This window comes from Acomys russatus, chromosome 23, assembly GCF_903995435.1.
Source record: "Acomys russatus chromosome 23, mAcoRus1.1, whole genome shotgun sequence".
Classification (NCBI taxonomy): domain Eukaryota; kingdom Metazoa; phylum Chordata; class Mammalia; order Rodentia; family Muridae; genus Acomys; species Acomys russatus.
The window spans coordinates 31,362,159-31,381,728 of record NC_067159.1 but is presented as its reverse complement, the minus strand read 5'-3'; the positions used below and the strand labels follow the sequence as shown (position 1 = coordinate 31,381,728).

The following is a 19,570-nucleotide window of genomic DNA, read 5'->3' as shown; positions in this document are numbered from 1 at the left end:
AGTACACATACACACACACACACACACACACACACACACACAAAATTAAAGTAATTGTTTCAACAGTACATTGTTGGGTTTTTTGTTTTTTTGCTTGTTTGTTTGTTTTGCTTTAGATTGAGTGAAGTCTCTTAAGTTGAGCAAGGGTTTCTTTTTCTTTTCCTTTTTTTTTTCTTGTTTGTTTGTTTATTTGTTTGTTTCCAGACAGGGTTTCTTTGTGTAGCCTTGACTGTCCTGGAATCACTCTGTAGATCAGGCTGGCCTGGAACTCACAGAGATCTGTCTGCCTCTGCCTTCTGAGTGCTGGGCTAAAAGGCATGCACTACCACCACCACCCAGAGTGGAGTGATGGTTCAGCTGTTAAAGGGGAGGCTCACGACCGAAACCATGAGAGGATGTCTAACTTGAGGTTCCAGCAGGAATTCTGGCTTCCTTTGTTTGTGTCCAGGCTTGGAGGTGTGGCTCAGAGGCAGAGTGCTTGTGTAGCATACATATGTGAGGCCAAAAGCTCAACCTCAGAGCTTCCAGAAAAAGAAAGAATTGAGAACCATAGAACACAAAGACCAGACATTACTTTGATCCATTCAGGATAGCGGTTCAATTCCCTTAGTCTCCATGAGGCGCAAAGGCCCTAGGAAGTGAGGAATGTCAAGATGAGGCAGGCGGGAGCCGGGCGTGGTGGTGCACGCCTTTAATCCCAGCACTCGGGAGGCAGAGGCAGGCAGATCTCTGTGAGTTCGAGGCCAGCCTGGTCTACAAAGTGAGTCCAGGATGGCCAAGGCTACACAGAGAAACCCTGTCTCGAAAACCCCAAAAAAAAAAGATGAGGCAGGCGGTTCTTGTTTGCTAATAGACCACAGTCTAAACAAAATGCAGCTTTGACAAGAGACAGAGACAGGCGCCCGGCAAAAGAGAAGTAGAGACACAATGAAGCTGAGGGGTGGGAGGAGAATCCGCTTGAGGTCTTAGGCAAGCCTCCCTGAAGGAAGTGTCATCTGGGAGGGACTGTGGAGAAGGAATAAATATCAATTAAGCAGCAGTGTGAAAGGACAGGGAGTTTCCAGCTGTGAGCAAATCATGTACCCGGGGAGTGGGGAATGGTGCTAAGTACAGGTTGTGTGCGAGCCGCGGAGCAGCGCAGTACACAGGCAGGGTGGCTCCTGTCTCAGAAACTTGCTCTCCCACAGCTCCAGGCCTTCAGCCCTACGTGCAAGTGCTGGCGTGGTCTGGTGAGCGAGCCACTTCTGGCTTCTGGAAGCCACTTCCTCATTACATCCTCACAGTCTCCGCTGTGGTGTGGCAGAAACCCTAGTGCTCCTTCATCTGCTAAAGACAGTTCCAGCAGGGCACCCTCCTTCTGTTCTCTGTAACCTTAGTTAGCTCCTTACCAAGCCCAGCTCAGATCACTCTGCTGGGAGGTAGGTTGTCAAGGTCTGACTGTGTAGAGAGGAATTCCAGCCCCTACTGTTAGCAGATGGATTGTGTTATGGATATGGAAGATGGGGTCTCGGGGCGGCTACTGCTGTTTTGCTTTCCTACATCAGCCCTCTTAAGCTTTCTAGCTGCTATTTTATGAAAATTAAAAGGAAACAGCTGATATTAATTTAATAGTACATCTCATGTGCTCTAATATAGCCAAAATATTAACATTTTACTATGCCATCAGTGTTTTAGATATTTACATCTTAGCTTACATACTAAGTCATGCTTGTACTTTGAGCTGACAACACTGTATAGACTAGAAGATGAGATCCATTTACAGAGCCCCAGACACTCACAGGACAAGTCTAGGGAGCAGGTGACGCTCTGGTGTTTGGGAGTGGCCCGGAGGAGATAAGAGATGCTGGGCTATAGTGAGGCAGCTCTGCCTAAGGTAACTTAGTGCAGATAATGAGAGGACCTAACCATTAGGGCAGTAACCTCTTAGAAGAACACAGGCTGGCAGCAGGGCCAAAGTAAGACTTATTTATGTATATGGTTCATACTTAATGTTTAGGAAAGTGTTGTATTTGATATGCCTTCGTGTGTGTGTGTGTGTGTGTGTGTCGGGGGGGGGGGTTGAAGCAAGGTTTTTCTCTGCGTAGCCCTGGCTCTCCTGGAACTCACTCTGTACACTGGACTGGCCTTGAACTCACAGAGGTCTGTCTGCCTTCCTAGTGCTGGGATTAAAGGCGTGTGTCACCATGCCTAACTTGATGTGGCATTTAAGTCAAAGGGTGACCATCTAGTTGCAAAAGTGAGGTCTGAGTTTTAGGATATGAAATGCTGTTTGCTGGAGTTGCTTTACTGATCTCTGACCTGGAGACATCCTGAAGTCTTTCCTTCCAAGCAGAGGGAAATCCTGTCAGGAGCCTAGGATCCCTGAGTAGGTGTGCAGCCATGGACACAGTGATCTTTATTTCTAGCATTTATGACAGTATCCCCTAACATGCATAGGGCCCTGAACAGGCAGCACCACACAGGTGGAGAAACCTTTCTAGACACCTGTTCTGTAACCTGGATCCATAACCCTGTTCCCTTCTCTGCACCCCCTTGCTCTTCTCACTTACTCCTGGGACAGATATTGATGAGTGCCAGCAGGGGGCGCACAACTGCGGCGAGAATGCCACCTGCACCAACACGGAGGGAGGCTACAACTGCACCTGCGCAGGCCGCCCTTCTGCACCTGGACTGGCTTGCCCTGGTGAGTGGATGGGTGGTCCAGACCAGCCCCACCATATTGCCCAGAACAGGTTCTGTAGCGTGCGTGGGGCAATGATGGGAGAGGAGTCACTTTCAAGGACTTTTGTTGTTGTTGATTCTTTGAGACAGGGTTTCTCAGTGTAGCCCTGGCTGTCCTGGAAATTGTTCTGTAGACCAGTCTGGCCTTGAATTAAAAAATCAGCCTGCATCTGCCTCCTGGCTGCTGGAATTAATGGTGTGCATCACCATTTCCAGCTTACCTTCAGCGATTTTTAAATCGCATTTTTTTTTTTTTTAAAGTTAGCATGTCTTGAGGTGAATTAGCAACCCAACCAGCTTTTGTTTCTTTTAAAACAGTCAGTCACAAGTACTGACTTTTGCTTCATCCACCATATTGGCCCTGGCAGCCAGGATAGGGGCTCTTGTCTTCTCAGCCCTGCAGACAGAAAATATCTTCAGGGAAGTTCTTCCTTGCTTTATCTCTGGGTTTTATAGTGAATTGGGTTTATTGTGAATTGGTTGGTTTTGTGTGTGGTTTTTTTTTTCCCCTCAGATAATTTTCTCTGCTTAAAAGGTATTGAAGATGGGTGTCCTGGCTGATGCCTGCAACCCCAGCAGGTGGGAGACTGAGGCAGAGGGATTACCATGAGTCTGAAGGGCAGCTGGAAAAACTTCTCTTAGTCAGCTGCAAGCCCCAGCGCCTTCCCTTTGAGGAATAGGGAACTATTCAAAACCGAGACGGCTTTGCGCTTTGGCTGGCCTCCTTTGTGCTAACACTTTCTTCCCATCAACTGCGACAGTCTCATGCCTGAGGGGGGGTCCCCCTAAAAGTTAAGTCAGTCTTCAAAGAAAGCATTTTGTGGGACAAATGTTCGTGATTCTCTAGATTTGGGGGACAGTGAGCTCTGTGTTGCTAGGTAGCTTATGAGCCACACAAACACCTCAGTTGTTCACCTCAGATTTCAGATCGTCTACTCTCTCTTGGCCTCCAGTATGCTTTATATCTGATAGCCCCAGAGAAAGAAGGGGTTAGCTCCTGGTGGCTGATACAGGCTCGGTCAGGAGGGAGAGACTTACAGTCCTGATGCCTCCACTGTCGTCAAGAGGCCACATCACAGGTTGTTCACAGAAACTGAAAACAAAAGCAATGTCTTTGACTATTCCAGGCTCTACCTCACCCTCTATCCTTGGGGAAGATGGCCACCATTTGGTCAGAAACAGCTACCCAGGATGCCCAGCGTCACATGATGGATACTGCCTCCATGGTGGTGTGTGCATGTATGTTGAAGCAGTGGACAGCTACGCATGCAAGTAAGCCATGTGTCTTTCTGATGGCCCAAGATGACACTGTGGTCCATGCCTTTTAGGAAGCTTGTAAAATTAATACAGATAAGATACAGAGGAGACTTTTCTCCTCCTCCTCTTCCTCCTCTTCTTCCTCTTCCTCCTCTTCTTCTTCTTCCTTCTTTCTTCTTTTTGTGTTTGCTTTTGAGACAGGATTTCTCTGTGTAGCCTTGGCTGTCCTAGAACTTGCTCTGTAGACCAGGCTGTCCTCAAACTCACCGAGATCTGCCTGCTTCTGCCTCCTGCTGGGATTAAGGTCATAAGCCACCACTGCCTTTCTCAAAGATTTTTCTATAGGAAGTGATAATTTTATTTTTACTTAAATAATTTGATGAACATAATCTAGAAGCTCAGTTCCTAAGTCAACATGAAGAAGGCAGATCTGTGGGAAATTTACTAAAACCAACTTAGTTTCAGTCAGATTCTAGATTTATAAACAAAACAAAACAAAAAAAAACACAAAATTTGCACCAATATTCACACTGGACTTTTTCTCTGATGTTTAAAACTCCTTCCCCCAGCCCCAAAATTTGCTTTTCTTCCTAATGGTCCATTTTTTCATTGTTGTCTTGGCAACATCGGTTGAGGGATGAAGCTGCTGTTTGCTCCCTTCTAGCTCCCCTGAGCAATATGGCAGGGAAGATTTTGACCTGGAAAGATTCTGCAGGCCTAGAACTCTGAGATACTCCCATGGAACTCACCCAGAGCACCTTTCCTGTGTATAAAGTCTACATATCGGGCTGGGGGGTTAGCACGAGTCAGTAAAGCGCTTACATCAAAGGGAGAGATCGTGCGTTCGGATCTCTAGCTCCTATATAAAACGCCAAGTGGGACAATGAAAGCTGTTACCCCAGCCCTGGAGAGGTGGAGACTGGAAGATCCCTGTGCTTGCCAGATCAGTGAGCTCCAGGTTCAGTGGCAGACTGTGTCACTAACTATAAAATGGAAGGTCTGGCCAGTAGGCTTCTTGGATAGATACCCTCCCCACCAAGTTCAGGACCTGAGTTCAGTCCCTGAGACCCACATGGTGGAAGCAGAGGAGAGGACACACTCATGCAAGCTGTCCTCTGACCTGCACACATGCACTGTGGCATCTGTACACTCATACATGTATACACACAAATAAATAAATAAAGTTTTTAAGAGGTGGAGAACAAGGGAGGAAGATACCTGATGCCAACTTGTGGTCTCCATGTGCATTTGCATGCATGTCTACACACATATGTCCATGCACACACAAACCCAAGTAAGCAGTATTTAACTCAGTACTGTATTCTACTTTTAACTAATTTCATATGGTCAAAGCAATGTAAAGGGATGGATAGATGTGCAAAGATCCATAGGTCTCCCATGGCTGGACCTGTGACTGCCCAGGGCAGATGTTATGGGCTTAAACAATTTGGTGATTTTTGTTCATAATAATGAAAAGAGTCTAAATTATTAGAGGAAGAAAGAAGCTACTATATCCTTTGACCAAGTATACAATCTTACATTAAAAAATCATGTCAGCCTGACAAAAATTGTGGAAATGTTTAGAAATATTAGTCAATTCTAGTAGACCTCTGTGTTCGAGTTCATATTTACCCACTGTGATTTTCTAACTCAAGATGCTTTTAACTTACAATAGTTAACTTTTAATTAATAGTTAATGTTAGCAATCAAATTGTTTTTATCTACACACTTTGTCATCTTCTACCAACCACCACATTACAAAACTGAATGTCCCATTGATTGTCACTAGCTTTAGGTCCCCAGGTCAGTGCTGCAATATGAAGGATACTAAAAGGCTATTGTGCATTGCAGTAGCACAGTTTTCCTTTTAATCTGATGATTCTACCGATTCATCAACATGCCTTATCATCTTTCTTTGGTTATGCTTTAAACACAAGTTACTACAAACTGACAGTTAAGCCGGAGCTGGGCAGAGGCATAGGAGCACACGTCTAATCTCATCACTTGGGAGGCAGTGATAGGTAAGAAAATCTGGAGTTCTAGGTCATTCTTGGCCTCATAGTTAATTCAAGGCCAGCCTTGGTCACAGGGGACCCTGTCTTAAATAAATAGTTCAAAATTGAAGATGTCGCTCACATTGAAGGACCTTTAACCAAAAGCGATGTTTAAAATCACCAGTGTTCACAGTCATTGGAGGATAGCTTTATTTTGAGTTGATTTAATAAAAATGTGGCTTAACAAGTTTTTGGTGCTCCCCTCTGTTTGTCTTGCCAACTCCCCTTACATCTTATTGATTCTGCAGTAACCACCCCAGGGAGTACCTGTCAGTGCAGCTTTATCAGGGACACCTCACTCTCCTTCTGCAGAGCAGCTTCTTAGGGCTCTTCCTGGCATGGAGCAAGATGAAAAGCCCAGGAACATGATGCAGGGAACAAGGCCTGAAGCATCCACACCCACTGGTCCAGATGCAGAGCCCAGGAGCACGATGCAGGGAGTAGGGCATGAAGCATCCATACCCACTGGTCCAGATGCACAGCCCAGGAGCATGATGCAGGGAGTGAGGCCTGAAGCAGCCATACCCACTGGTCCAGCTGCACAGCCCAGGAGCATGATGCAGGGAGCAAGACCTGAGGCATCCACACCCACTGGTTCCCTATAACTGCACTGGCCTGGACTCATGTGATGTTCCAACTCTAGAGCTCAAAAGAGGTCTTAATTCTTTCCAGTTTACCTTTGGCCAAGCATCCTCCTGACACACCTTTTTCAAAGCAGCACCCACTACGGCAGGGCTGTGTGGTTTCTTGAGGACAGGTTGGGTTGGAGAATGCTCCTGACTCTGCTATTCCTCATAGTGTCATGACTTCAACTCATTTTAATGGCTGCTTTACCCTAACTTGGTCTAGAATGGTTTCATATTGTTTGGCCATGGAAACTCAAACATATTTGGCCAGGGAAACCCTTGTTTGGTTCAGCCAAACTAATTAATAATTCAGATAACCCAAAAGACTCATGGCTGTGCCCCACCCTCTTGTAAATCACTGTCTGTGCTGGGCTTTGGCAGCTCTGGGTTACAGCCTGTTTGGCTATGTAGCACCAATGGCCATTTGACCGATGCAAGAAGCCAGATCGCTTTGATTTGCAAGTAGTGCCCTTGAGCATCCAACAGTTAAAAAACAAGACAAACGAAACAAAAACATGGCTGTTAGGAATTGCCAATAAATAACTGTAACCAAAATTAGCTGCGATTAAAATAGACCCCAGGAAACCCGAGTAACCTTTATGCCTCCCCTTCAGCCCCACCATCTCTTACATGGTGAGTTCTCGAAGACTCGTCTTTCAGAGGTGATTCGAATGGAAAGCCCTGTTGAAAGCAACATAGAGTAGTAGACAGTGTAGGTTTTGACATCTGAGAACCATGTGAGTCAGACCTGCCTGTAGTTAGCTGTGTGATCTCATGCAAATTATTTAATGCTGAGTCTGTTTCTTTGCCTGTAAAAAAATGAGTTAAAAAATAGCGAGTAAAAGCTGTGCAGTATGGTGTCAGTCATAGGCGATTATTAATTATTGTTCCTTTTCGTCCCTCCTCAGAAACTGAGTTTCTTAGGGTGGGATACAGGTAGAATTTGGGAAGAGACTTCAGATCTTCTGGAACTTTCACCAGTGTTTTTCCATGCCGTGCCGTCCCACCAGGGCTGCTGGTGTTTTTTCTGTGCATTCTTCCCTCCAGTCCTCTTAGAATAGAGTGTCAACATGGATGGGTTGATGCTAGATCCAGGAATAACAGAAGGGAAGTTTAATAGGTTTTTTGTTTTTGTTTTTAAACTCCTGTGTGAAGAAAATGCAGTTTCTCTGAGTGCTGGTTTCTAGAAACAAGCATTTCCAGTAGGTGGCAGCATTGCCTCGCTTATTTTAGAGCACACAACCTGGTCTCTGATGATTATAGCTACAGTTTTGCTGGCCAGTAAGGAGCCTTTAGGCAGATGGCCCCTTCCTCTCAAAATAGCTACCCAGCTCTTGTGTCACTTTTGTTTTGTTTCTTTTGTTTTTACATTTTCCTTTGGGCTGGTGGCGAGTTTTACAAAGAACAAACGGACTCTCCATAGACTAGGTTCTCTTTCCTGTCCAGCGCCTGAGTACACTCTATTACAGCCTGGTGTTCAGCAAGAGTCTCTGCCTTCTAGTTCTTTCCTTTGACTTTTGAGCACTGCAGTCTGGCCAGACATTTGTTTCCAGATCTCTTTTGGCTGTTGGGGCAGAATGGCTTTGTGTTGGTTTTAAAAAGGGTGTCTCCTTAGGACTGAGAGTTTATCTGTAGTTGTCGTTCTGTGATGCCTTATAAAAACAGTATGCAAATTACCACATGTGTGCCTCCCCCAGCTCCCCACCCCCACCCCCATCACCCTGAGGACAGGCAGAGAAAAGAAGTGTGTGTGTTGATCTGTGAAGCGTAGCACTTTCAGATGACATCACCAGCTCACAGCGCTGAGTCTGAGAGGTGAAAGGTTAGAGACAATGCATATTGAATTTGTAAATATCAGGTGCCAGGGGGCTCTGGTTGACTTCTGTTTGTGTGTCATCAACAGCTGTGTTGTTGGCTATGTCGGGGAGCGATGTCAGCACCGAGACTTGCGATGGTGGGAGCTGCGCCATGCTGGCCATGGGCAGGAACGCGACATTACTGTGGTGGCTGTCTGTGTGGTGGCGCTGGTCCTGCTGCTCCTCTTGGGGATCTGGGGGGCTCACTACTACAGGTAATCCTTTCTTTTCCGTGAGGCTTGACACCCTTTTTCTCAGCTCTCCCCAGGGAATGCCTACTTCCATGGGAGGAACTTAAGTGAAATAAAAGGAAATAAAAAAACCTTAAAAAAAAAAAAAAAAAAAAACCTGGACTTTACTGCTCTAAAACATCAATGCTTCTTTCTCCTTTTTCTTCCCGGTCATTGTACATGCATAAGATTTGTGGTCCTTCATTTTGTGATGGTGAGGATCGAATCCAGGACTTTGCACATCAGCCACAGCCTCACAGCAGATGTGCTTATTTCTCACAATGCATCATTGCAGCCCAGTCTCTTCTTTTAGCATCGTATGCCCACATCAGCCAGCATAATTATAGTTTTACATGGCTTCCTGCTGATAATTACCCACAAAACTACTTTTTGTTGAGGAATTCATTAGCTTCCCTAACTTGGAAGGGAACTCGGGTCACTGGATTTTGTTTTCAATAATTTAAGGTTAATAGTTTCAAACTGTAAAACAGTAGCATGCCTTTCATTTAAAATACCACCTTAGAGTCAGGAGCAGGCATCTCACTGCTCCTGTTCATCTCCTGTAAAACAATGACACCTCATGGACATCAGTTGAGGCAGCATAGGAAGTATTATAATGGTCTGTGCTGTTAAGAAAAGAAATCAGCGGATCCCAAGATTTAGGTGGGAGGGGCTTTACAAAACCATCCAGCTTGGGTGCCTTACTTTGTGGCTGTGGGCCACCTACCTGCCAGCTGTCAGCGTCCTGGTGACTTGTAGAAGATAAACAGCCAACCACATCCACCAAAGCTGAGCAAGCACTCAGGTTGCAACTGTTTCCTATCCTGGAAAATTCAGCATAGCCAGCTAAGGTGCTCTCCTATGGTCTAGCATACTGTAGCCTGAAATAGGGTGGGCTCTGGGATCAGTGTGCATGTTCAGATGCACGTTGAGTACCTAGATAGCCTCAGGACGCCCCCTCTTTTGTGTGCAGTAATTTTCTTTACTAGGGTATGAGGACATAGTATTTCTTTCAAGAGTTCTTGTGAGAGTTAGTCTGAGTGAAGAGTGTGCCATTGGCCTGGTGTATTGGGTATAATAAACACCACCTGAAGTTATTATGGCTTTATATGGGCAGTAATCTTCACTTGAAACCTGTTCCCATTGCCTCCTGAGAGACTTCAACTTTTAATTTGATGGCCCATAAGTATAACTGCTCCTTTTAGCCTATTATTGGATTATGTATGTAATATGTATGTATATATATATATTCCGTGTGTGTGTGTGTGTGTGTGTGTGTGTGTGTGTGTGTGTATGTGTGTATGTGTGTATGCTTATAGAAAGAATGTTGAGTCATCACTGGTTTATCCCCCTGGAAAGAATGTCAAACAAAAGATAGGTATTTAAAAAAACAAAAACAAAAGAAACCCAAAAGCTTCCCCAGGCATAATGGTGCACACCTTTAATCTTAGCACTCAGGAGGCAAAGACAGGTAGATCTTTGTGAGTTTGAGGCCGATCTACAGAGTAAGTTCCCGGATAGCTAGAGCTACATAGTGAGACGAGAGAGAGAGAGAGAGAGAGAGAGAGAGAGAGAGAGAGAGAGAGAGAGAGAGGAGACAGAAGAAAGGAAAGGAAAGAAAGAAAGAAAAGAAAAATTTAAGTTAATGCATAATATAATTATTTCTGTTTGTTTCATGTATTAGCACATGTGAATTAATAGTCTACAAAAGTCTGGATTTTTTTTTTTTTTTTTTTTTTTTTTTTTTTGGTTTTTCGAGACAGGGTTTCTCTGTGTAGCCTTGGCCATCCTGGACTCCCTTTGTAGACCAGGCTGGCCTCGAACTCACAGCGATCCACCTGCCTCTGCCTCCCGAGTGCTGGGATTAAAGGCATGCGCCACCACACCCGGCTGGATTTTTTTTTTTTAAGACATAGTGTTGCTATGTAGCCCAGACTAGCCTTAAACACGTGATTCTCTTGCCTCAGCCTCCCAAGTGCTGTGACTTTGTGTATGCATCAGTAAGCCTGACTGAGCAGCGGAGTGTGTGGACTGAAAGCTAATGGCTGGTTTATGGTGCTTCTCAGCCTCAGGCTGCCATATTCCTAATAACAAAAATGATGAGCAGGCCCAGGAAATGGCTCAGTCAGGAAAGTGTTTGCCATACTAGCCTGAGGACCCAAGTTGAGTCATCAACGACTATGTAAAATAAAACAAAACAAAACAAAGCAGGCACAGCTGTACCCCTGTAACCACAGCACTGGGGAGATAGAAACAGGAGGATCCCAGGGCCTTCATGACCAGCCAGTCTAGCTGAATTAGCAAACTTTGGGCTTTCTGGAGACCCTGTTTCAAAAAATAAGATGTACAGCAATTAAGAAAGAAGTACAAGGTCTATCTCTGACCTCCACACAAGGGCACACTGCCATGCAGGTACACACACACACACAATGATAAGAACAATTTCTTGACAAAAATGTTGGTTAGAACTCTTTCTTGTGATTGCTGTGCATCCAGAGTTGTATGGGTCTCTGAGAACATCTGTCTCCATAGCTATCTGTTTAACAGTACTGCCCCCCCTAGAGCTGCACACAGGTTTTCAGGCACAGGACTCAGGTGTTCAGCTGTGTGATGATGACATATGCACAATCTGTAGATATAATTTGACAAAATAGTTGCTCCGGGCTATTGCTGAAGAGGATGAATGTTTTATTTGTTTTGAGATTGTCTTGGGTGTTTTTTTGTCTTTATCTCAGGACTCAGAAGCAGCTGTTGAAAAACCCAAAGAACCCCTATGAAGAGTCAGGCAGAAAGAGGACCAATAACGGGCCTGAGAACAGTGAGGCTGGGATGTCTTCTTGTCCCCAACCATGGGTAATGTTATCAGTGTTCATGAAGCCGAGAATTGGCTGGATATGAAACACTGCTCGTTTTCCTCTTTCTTCATGATGTTCCAGCTGCTAGCTGCTCTTAACTTATCTTTTAGCCTTAGCGTCCAGCCAATCTTCCACAAGTGATTTAACTTCTGGACCTCACATTCTCTTCCCTACAGCTGTCTGAAGATCTTCATGAGTGACATAAGCATGTGACTTAGGAGTCCACTATGGCCCCATGCCTTTGTGCCTTTGTGGACTCCTAAATCACCTGCCCTGTACTTGATGGGCTGTAGTGATTTAGACCGCAAGTTTAATTAATCTCATTTAAATCATAGATGAGGAGAAATGGTTTCTGCATGTGTGTCTCTTTTAAATTAAAAAAAAAAAGATAAAAAGTCCATGCTGTGATGGCAAGCAGCTTGTTGGCTCCGAGCTGCATTCAGAAGCCGTGGCTGCTGAGCTGTGTCCTGCCAGCTGTCATAACTGCCGTCCACACCAACTGCTGATGCACACGTCAGAGGGAGCTGGGGAGAGCTGAGTCCCCAAACTCAGAGGAGAGGCAGCAGAAACAAATCTGTTCCCATCAGCTGCCTTCCGTTGCAGCCAGGGTCCCGGAGCCTGTGTGCTTCTGGCAGAGAGGCCCATGGTTGGAACATTTGCAGTGCACATCTTGACTGGAGCCAGAAATAATGAGGCTGTGCCCTTACACCAGGCCACTGTATTGATTCTGCAATATGTCGCCACAGAGAAAATATTAATGAGGAGGCGACTAAGGGAAACTAGTGCTGTGGGAAATAGAGAGAAAAGCACAGCTCCTGAGTCACCGTTCGTCACCAGCATTTATGTCCTCATTTCCTAATTGGCTCCACTCACTAACTCTCCCTACACTTCTCTTGATGAGAAAGATAAGGTGCAGGGATTTTTTTTTTTTTCTCTGCCCTTTTACTCTGAGTTCTGGGTCCTTCCTGTGGAGGGCTCCGTTCTGAACCGGTCAGACCAAACCGTGGGGCAGTCCTCCACCTGGTTACTTATTGACGAGGAAGGGCTTCAGCAGCCTGCGTTCTGTATCCCAGAGCGTGGCGTACTTCTATTCTTCCTTTTTCTGTTTGTTTGTTTTTTTTTTTAATGTCTAACCTGTCTGGCCTGAGTGCAAGCCAGTCAGCTCTGCTCAGCCTGCATTGCAAGTGTGCAGTCAGTTTGGACAATGCAAACAATGACAAAAATGATTGTTGAGTAAAGAGAAATGTTGTGGTTATCTGGGCCTCCCTTTTAACACTGTGGCTCCTAAGCTGCTCAACCCTGAGGAAACGGCTGCCAGATCCCTGCAAAACAGTAGTTATGCCAGTAGTTATTCATGCTCACTAGTGACCTTAGACACTAAGGACTTGATAGTGTGCTTAAATGGATTATATATAACTTTACACATACACCCAGGGGTAGACCATATATATGTGTGTACACACATACACACACACAGAGTGGTAGCCCATACATGCATACACATGACACTATTTGTCTGCCTGATGGACAGTACCTGTGAGTCTGTGGGTGCTTGTTGTACATGTAGCAAAACAGTAGCCCCCAGCGATCCAAGATCCTTAACCCAAGATTCCAGAGTCGGAACAGATTCTCTAGGAAAGACAGTTTTGTGCCCTTGTAGGAATTAATTAATAAGGTTTCCAGTTAAAACTGAAATCTCTCGGGCTGGAGAGATGACTCACCAGTTAAGATCACTGACTACTCTTCCAGAGGGTCAGGATTTGATTTCCAGCACTCATATGGTGGCCCAGCTCTGTAACTCCAGTTCCAGGGGATCTGGTGCTCTCTTCTAGTCCCCATGGGCATCAGGCATGCACATAATCCACAGACACACATGTAGTCAAAACAACTATGCACATAGCAAAGTAATACAAAGGAATTTTAAAAGACAGACTCTCCCAATGGCGGAAGACAAGTTGACATAGCCTTTCTTCCCGCTTTCACTTTCCATTGAAAGCGTGTGATCTGCGACAGGTAAATGCTTATCTAGGTGGCTCGTGAATTACCTCGGTACCCCCTGAACCCTTTTCTTCTCTGCAGTTTGTGGTCCTAGAGGAACACCAAGACCCCAAGAATGGGAATCTGCCTGCGGTTGGCACGAACGGCCCAGCGGTGGATGCTGCCCTACCTTCCTCCCTGCAGCCTGGTGAGTAGTCATTCTACCTCTGTCTCAAGGGTTTTCCAATAAGAAGTGTCATCGGGTCACAAAAAGACCGTTAGCATTCTCTACGCAGAGTGAGCACTGGGTGGTCCTGGCATGCCACGGAGCTTAGAGAAACACACATGACTACATTTCCTTCTTAAGCGAAGACCTGTCTACTCCATCCCCAGGCACGCTGCAGTCTGCTAGATCACTCTGGGTGAGCCCACAACACTCAGCTCCTTCCAGGGAGCTGCATAGGACAGCAGGCCACCCCTGGGATTGGCCCTTACCACTTGCTGTAAATGTGGCTCCCCTGGAGGTGGAAATACCTCTCCAAAACCAGGTGCTATGTACTGGTGGGGGTGTTCTGGGCAGTGTCCTGGGGGTTTCAGGGTACGTTGGTCTTATTGGGCTAGTCCTCAGCCAGACTCTTGGCTGAGAAGTCCAGCCAGGCCACTAAGGGAACCATAAAATCGAGCCAAATTCTCAAGCTCTCTTAGAACTTAATCTGGTAGCAACGGAGCCACATACCCTTTGATACAATCCTTTTGCCAGCACATGTATTCTGATATGTCTCTTGGGTTTGGGTCTCAGATATCGTTGTCCTTTTTACAACCCAGAGGGCGGCGCTAAACATGCTTTTGTGTCATAAGCCTTCGGGAAGGCAAAGGGAATCTTTGAGCCAACAAAAACAGTTCCCTTGCTAATGGCAGAAGCCAGCTAAGTGCCAGTGCCACTTACATTTTCTGATGTTCCCGGCACACATATCATCACACCTCCTCTTCCAATTTCTAACAGAGAAAACATGGGGGTCTTATTGTGGGAAAACTCACTCTAAATTTTCACTTTGAACATGTTCCTCTCTGAAAGCTAAAATACTGCGTTCAGACAAAAAATTTTATTGCTTAATTTGAGCAAAACCAGTATGTTAAGGCACATTATGGAATTGGATAAAAACTGTAATGAATGTTTTATGAATGGTAACTGTTGCCCTATGCTTTTAAAACTCAGTATTTTCAATAGTTGTCTAGGTCATGTGCCCCGCACTATTAGACAGTAAAAGGATGTCGTACAGTTACCTCTTCTCCTTGAGCTGCTAAAGCACATCGTTCCTGTCAGAGCAAATCTGCTTGGAAGGAACATATGCTATGATTTTGCAACTTAATCCAAAGCTCAAAGACTTGACAGAAATATGATTATACCAAAAAAGAAAAAAAGAAAGAAAGAAAAAAAAAAAGGATGTACTCCAGGATGGATTAGAATAGTGGTTCTCAACTGTGGGTCTCAACCCCTTTGGAGGTCGAGCACACCTAAGACCATTGGAAAACATATTTACATTATGATTCATAACAGTAGCAAAATTACAGTTATGAAGTAGCAATGAAAATACTTTTATGGTTAGGGGTCACCACAGCATGAGGAACTGTATGAAAGTGTCACAGTGTTAGGAAGGTTGAGAATAGCTGCGTTAGAACATTTCCATTTTTGTGCACTCTACGATGAACGTGTTGGTCCATCTTCTTTGAGTCACTGACTGTTTCCCTTGTGAGTGGTCCAAGCTCCCATCATGTTTCTGCCTCACAGAGGATGGTTAGGAGGGAGTCGTAGTAGTAGCTGACCACAGAGACATCTTCATTGTCCTCAGCCAGCACCAACAGGCAAGGGCTATGTAGAGAGTGCCATGCTGGGAGGAAGGAAATGTGTTTCAGATCTAAACTTTGAGCCAAGGCATTTATGGTCCTGATGTGGTGTACGGAGAAGCACTCTCAGCTCTTTGAAGCATCACAACCAACTGAGACTGTGCCAGTTTGAAAAACTGGAACCAGACAGATTAGGAATGGGCTCCTTTGTTTCTTGTGTTTTAAGTCACTGTCCTTGGCTATTACAAGGACCTCTTTCTGTAGACATTGTGAACAACAAACTCACCTCCCCTCTCTCATCTCCTCCTGTTCCTCTTCTGCCTCCATCTCCCCCTCAACATCTATCCCTCTCGTCCTCTCCCTCCACCTCCCCCTTTCATCCTTCTCTCTTGTCCTCTCCCCATCTTCTCTGAATAGGGTCAGTGCATTTGACTTCATGGACACATAAGCCCCACATCTACGGAGTGGGCACAGGGCAAAGCTGCTGGATGCCACCATCAGGTGACAGAGGACCCCAGGAAGTGGAGGGAAACTACTCCCACTTACCCTCCTACAGGGAATGGCCCCTAGCTGCGGGGGCTGAGAGGCTGCGCTCTCTCCAGTCAGCTAATGGATCGTGTCAACAAAGGGCCCCAGATCTACCACACCAAACGCAGCCAGTTCAGTCGAAACTGGACGTAGACAGAAGGTGAAAGAACAACCAGGCTGATGGACGGGATATTTACTTTTAAAAAATAGTGTAGTGCAGATTTGGCCCTCCAATCTCTATGGCTAGTCAGTGCTCAGTGCCCTGAGGATAGCTGCATAGCTACAAAGCTGTAATTTTTGCTTCTTCTTCAAGCAGTCCCATTAAAGACTTTCAAAAGAGAACTGAAGGAAATCAGTAGAAACCAAAGTCAAGACATCCACATGTTCTAAGCTGTGCCTTCTTCGATAGACTGGTTCTTTTTCTTGTTGCCTCAGAAGAAATGGGTTAAAGCAGGTGATCACATGTTATCTTGTCAATTGCAAATTAAATTATATGGTCTACACAGAAGCCTTAGCTCCATCTCATGAAATGGTTGGAACATTGTAACTATTGCTAAGATGCACTCCAGCCATTTAGCTCACGATCCGTGTGGCCCATGTTCGTAGTTTTGCCTTCTGAATTGTGACAAATGAGTGAAAATAATTGTATTTTCTTAGAATCTTATTTACTCAGAATTGGGTCATTTATTTTTTATACTATAAAAATCTTTGAATGAAAATATTTAATTTAAAGCCGGACGTGGTGGCGCACACCTTTAATCCCAGCACTCGGGAGGCAGAGGCAGGCGGATCACTGTGAGTTCGAGGCCAGCCTGGTCTACAAAGTGAGTCCAGGATGGCCAAGGCTACACAGAGAAACCCTGTCTCGAAAAACCAGAAAAAAAAAATATATATATATATTTAATTTAAAAAATATTTCCTAAGAGATATCAGTGTTTCTTGATCATTACTGTCTTTTCCGTCTTGCAGTGTTTCACAGTAAAAATGGTAAATTCTGGTGTTTGCATGGAATTTTTTTATTTTAAGATATAATATTGTAAACAAATTGCTTGATTTATTTACATGAATTTATTCTAATTATTTAAATAAAATCACCCTAAAGCATCAGCATTTTATCGTAATTTTATGAAGTTGTTATAGTTTGAGCTGAACCAACGTGATTCCCAAACTTGTTACTGTAAAGAAAATTGAACTAACTCTGATTTTAATGGAGCATCTTCCTTGCAGCCATGGTGCTGGTAACACAGAGGATACAGGGTGCACATAACGTCCGGCTACTCAGACCAGACACTGACTTGCTTATCTTTACCACTCATTTCTTCTCAACTCTTTGGATTTGGGTTATATAATCAGAATAAAAAGGCACAAACACCCACGGTTCCAAAGTGGACATGATGTAGACATCTGAGTAGACATTCTGAGGGATGGGATGCCTTCAGGTCTGTGGAGCTTAGTATGATACTTTCATCTGGCCAATTTAGATTTTTCTTTTTTCCTTCTGAATTCAGTTTTGTCTCAGTTGACGATGGAGAGCCTGGATGTTCCCAAGACCCATCTTTTATTTTGATTAGCGAACTGACCCCAGAAAAACAGTAGACATAACCTGCCCAGATGTTTCATTTTGTCCTCCCCAGGCTGGCCAATGGACTATGAGACCACAGTCTCCCCCAAAATACATCACTATGTTTGAATCAGAAAGTCTCCACTTCCTTTGAGCTTTGCACTGATGAGCAAACCTTAGAAGTCAGGGCCGTTGTGATGTTTATCCAGGCCGCACCAGCAGCCTGTGGTCAGACTGAAGCACAGGCATGCTGTGTGTTCTTTCAGTCAGTACGTTACCCTGGAGGTCGGCCTTCCCTTCTTTCATCTCCGTGTCTCCAGGAGACAGGTGCTCATTTGGTTGAAAATACATATTTAAGATGCATTTTCCTCTAAGATATTTGATTTGTCTCCTTTGAGACTACGTTTAATCCCCTGACTCTCACTATGTGGATGTACACAGTACATGGCAGGGAACCTCCTCTGTCACCTACTACACGTGAAAGGAACAATGCGCCCTCTGCAACACCTAGCAAAGGCTTAACATGCTCTGTTCTGTTGAATCCATGCGGGTTTAGTTTTCCCCACTGACTGGTTCTAAAGTGCCCTTTCATGCGATATATATGATCATTGTATGGTCATTTGAAAATGTGATAGCAACACTAACTGTAATAAATAAGAATCCTTCACATACACACACACACACACACACACACACACACACACACACACACAAAACTCTCCTGTCATTTTAGCAAGACTTTATGCTGTGCTGTCTTCCTCTACAGTTCTAAGCTATTTAGTCCAGACCTGCCTGAAGCAGGGTAATCTTCCTGTTGGGACACTCACAGGTTTCTACAGCTGGAGGACCTATGCTGGCAACCAGGAAAGCACCAGGCTTTCCACTCCCAATAGTATCACACCCAGGATCAAGTGGGGAAGCTGTCATCCTGGGTGCTTCTGCCCACCGCTGGTCACTGAGAAGTGTGCAGGTGCCAGGTGACTCCCCACTCGTCCTCACAGTGTCTTCCGCTAGGCTGTACATCACCCTCGTGCCTTTTGTAAAATTATTACTGACTCTTTGTGAATTTCATATCATGCACTGCGATCCCATGTATTCCCCGTCTCTTCATATCTGCCCTCCACCCTTGGAGCCTCCTCCTCCCCCCCAAAAAAGAAAGCAAAACATAAGAAAGACAAACAAAAAAAGCCATCTTGCTGTGGAAGCTGCGATGTGTTTCACAGTAGACCGTTTTGTCCAAACATATTCCTTGCAAAGATTTATTACAGTGAGGCATTGGTCCGGTTTGAGGCCTCTGGTTTCTGCTACACTCTCAATACAGGATCCTCACTGGGACTCCTCTCTGATTCCCTGTGTCATGGAGATCCTGCAACTTTGATTCTACACCACAGGGCCCTTCAGACACTCAGCCATTCAGAGATGGGGTGATGCTGGCGTGGGCCAGCTGAGAGCCCTGGAGCTAGGCCTGGGCCAAAGCCAAGTTCATCAGCCCACCAGTTCTTCTGTGCCTGAGCCACCGGGTCCAGCTCTCCTTCTTTGCCCAGGCAAGGGGCAGGGCCAGTTCTCACGCCCTTGCAGCTAGCTCTCAGAGTGTTCACAGCCAGGGGGGTAGGGTGGGGGGATGGGGTGGGAGTGGGGTGGGGGAGGTAGGGGTGGGGGAAGTGGGGGGGGGGGGGGGTGGTTAGGGGTGGAGGGCGGGTCTATAGCACTGCTGCTCTCGAGCATCCTCCTGTCCTTTACTTGGTTCTTCTCTCTTCTCCCCCTATTAATCCCATGAGAACCAGCGAGCTCAGGCCTGCCACCACACCCACAAACCTCCCACCCACTCTATTACATGCTCCCACTCAGTGTGGGGAGCTGGTCCCATGGTTTTCCCTTGCTCATGGTTCCCATTGCCTCACAGGTCCTGACGGATGACTAGGCGCTCCCTCGTCTCCAAATCCTCCCTCTAGACCTGACTTTCCTAGTGCCCCTTGCAATTACGTAAGATTTAATTTCTATAATGAAGTGCCTGTTATATAATACCGTGTGATTTGCTTCCTGCGCGAACCCTGGCTGAT

The 19,570-nt window shown here is 45.4% G+C and overlaps 1 protein-coding gene across 1 annotated transcript in view; it reads left to right on the top strand.

The window, feature by feature from the left end:
- The window catches only part of Egf (epidermal growth factor), a 75,082-nt gene extending 58,574 nt beyond the window's left edge, over nucleotides 1–16,508 (top strand). Inside the window, exons 19-24 of the mRNA XM_051165573.1 lie at nucleotides 2,561–2,683; nucleotides 3,849–3,993; nucleotides 8,562–8,729; nucleotides 11,480–11,597; nucleotides 13,679–13,784; nucleotides 15,839–16,508. Of these exons, the coding sequence (XP_051021530.1) occupies nucleotides 2,561–2,683; nucleotides 3,849–3,993; nucleotides 8,562–8,729; nucleotides 11,480–11,597; nucleotides 13,679–13,784; nucleotides 15,839–16,113 (935 nt within the window). The 3' untranslated portion in view covers nucleotides 16,114–16,508. The remainder of the gene's footprint in view (nucleotides 1–2,560; nucleotides 2,684–3,848; nucleotides 3,994–8,561; nucleotides 8,730–11,479; nucleotides 11,598–13,678; nucleotides 13,785–15,838) is intronic.
- Nucleotides 16,509–19,570: the final 3,062 nt, after the last annotated feature.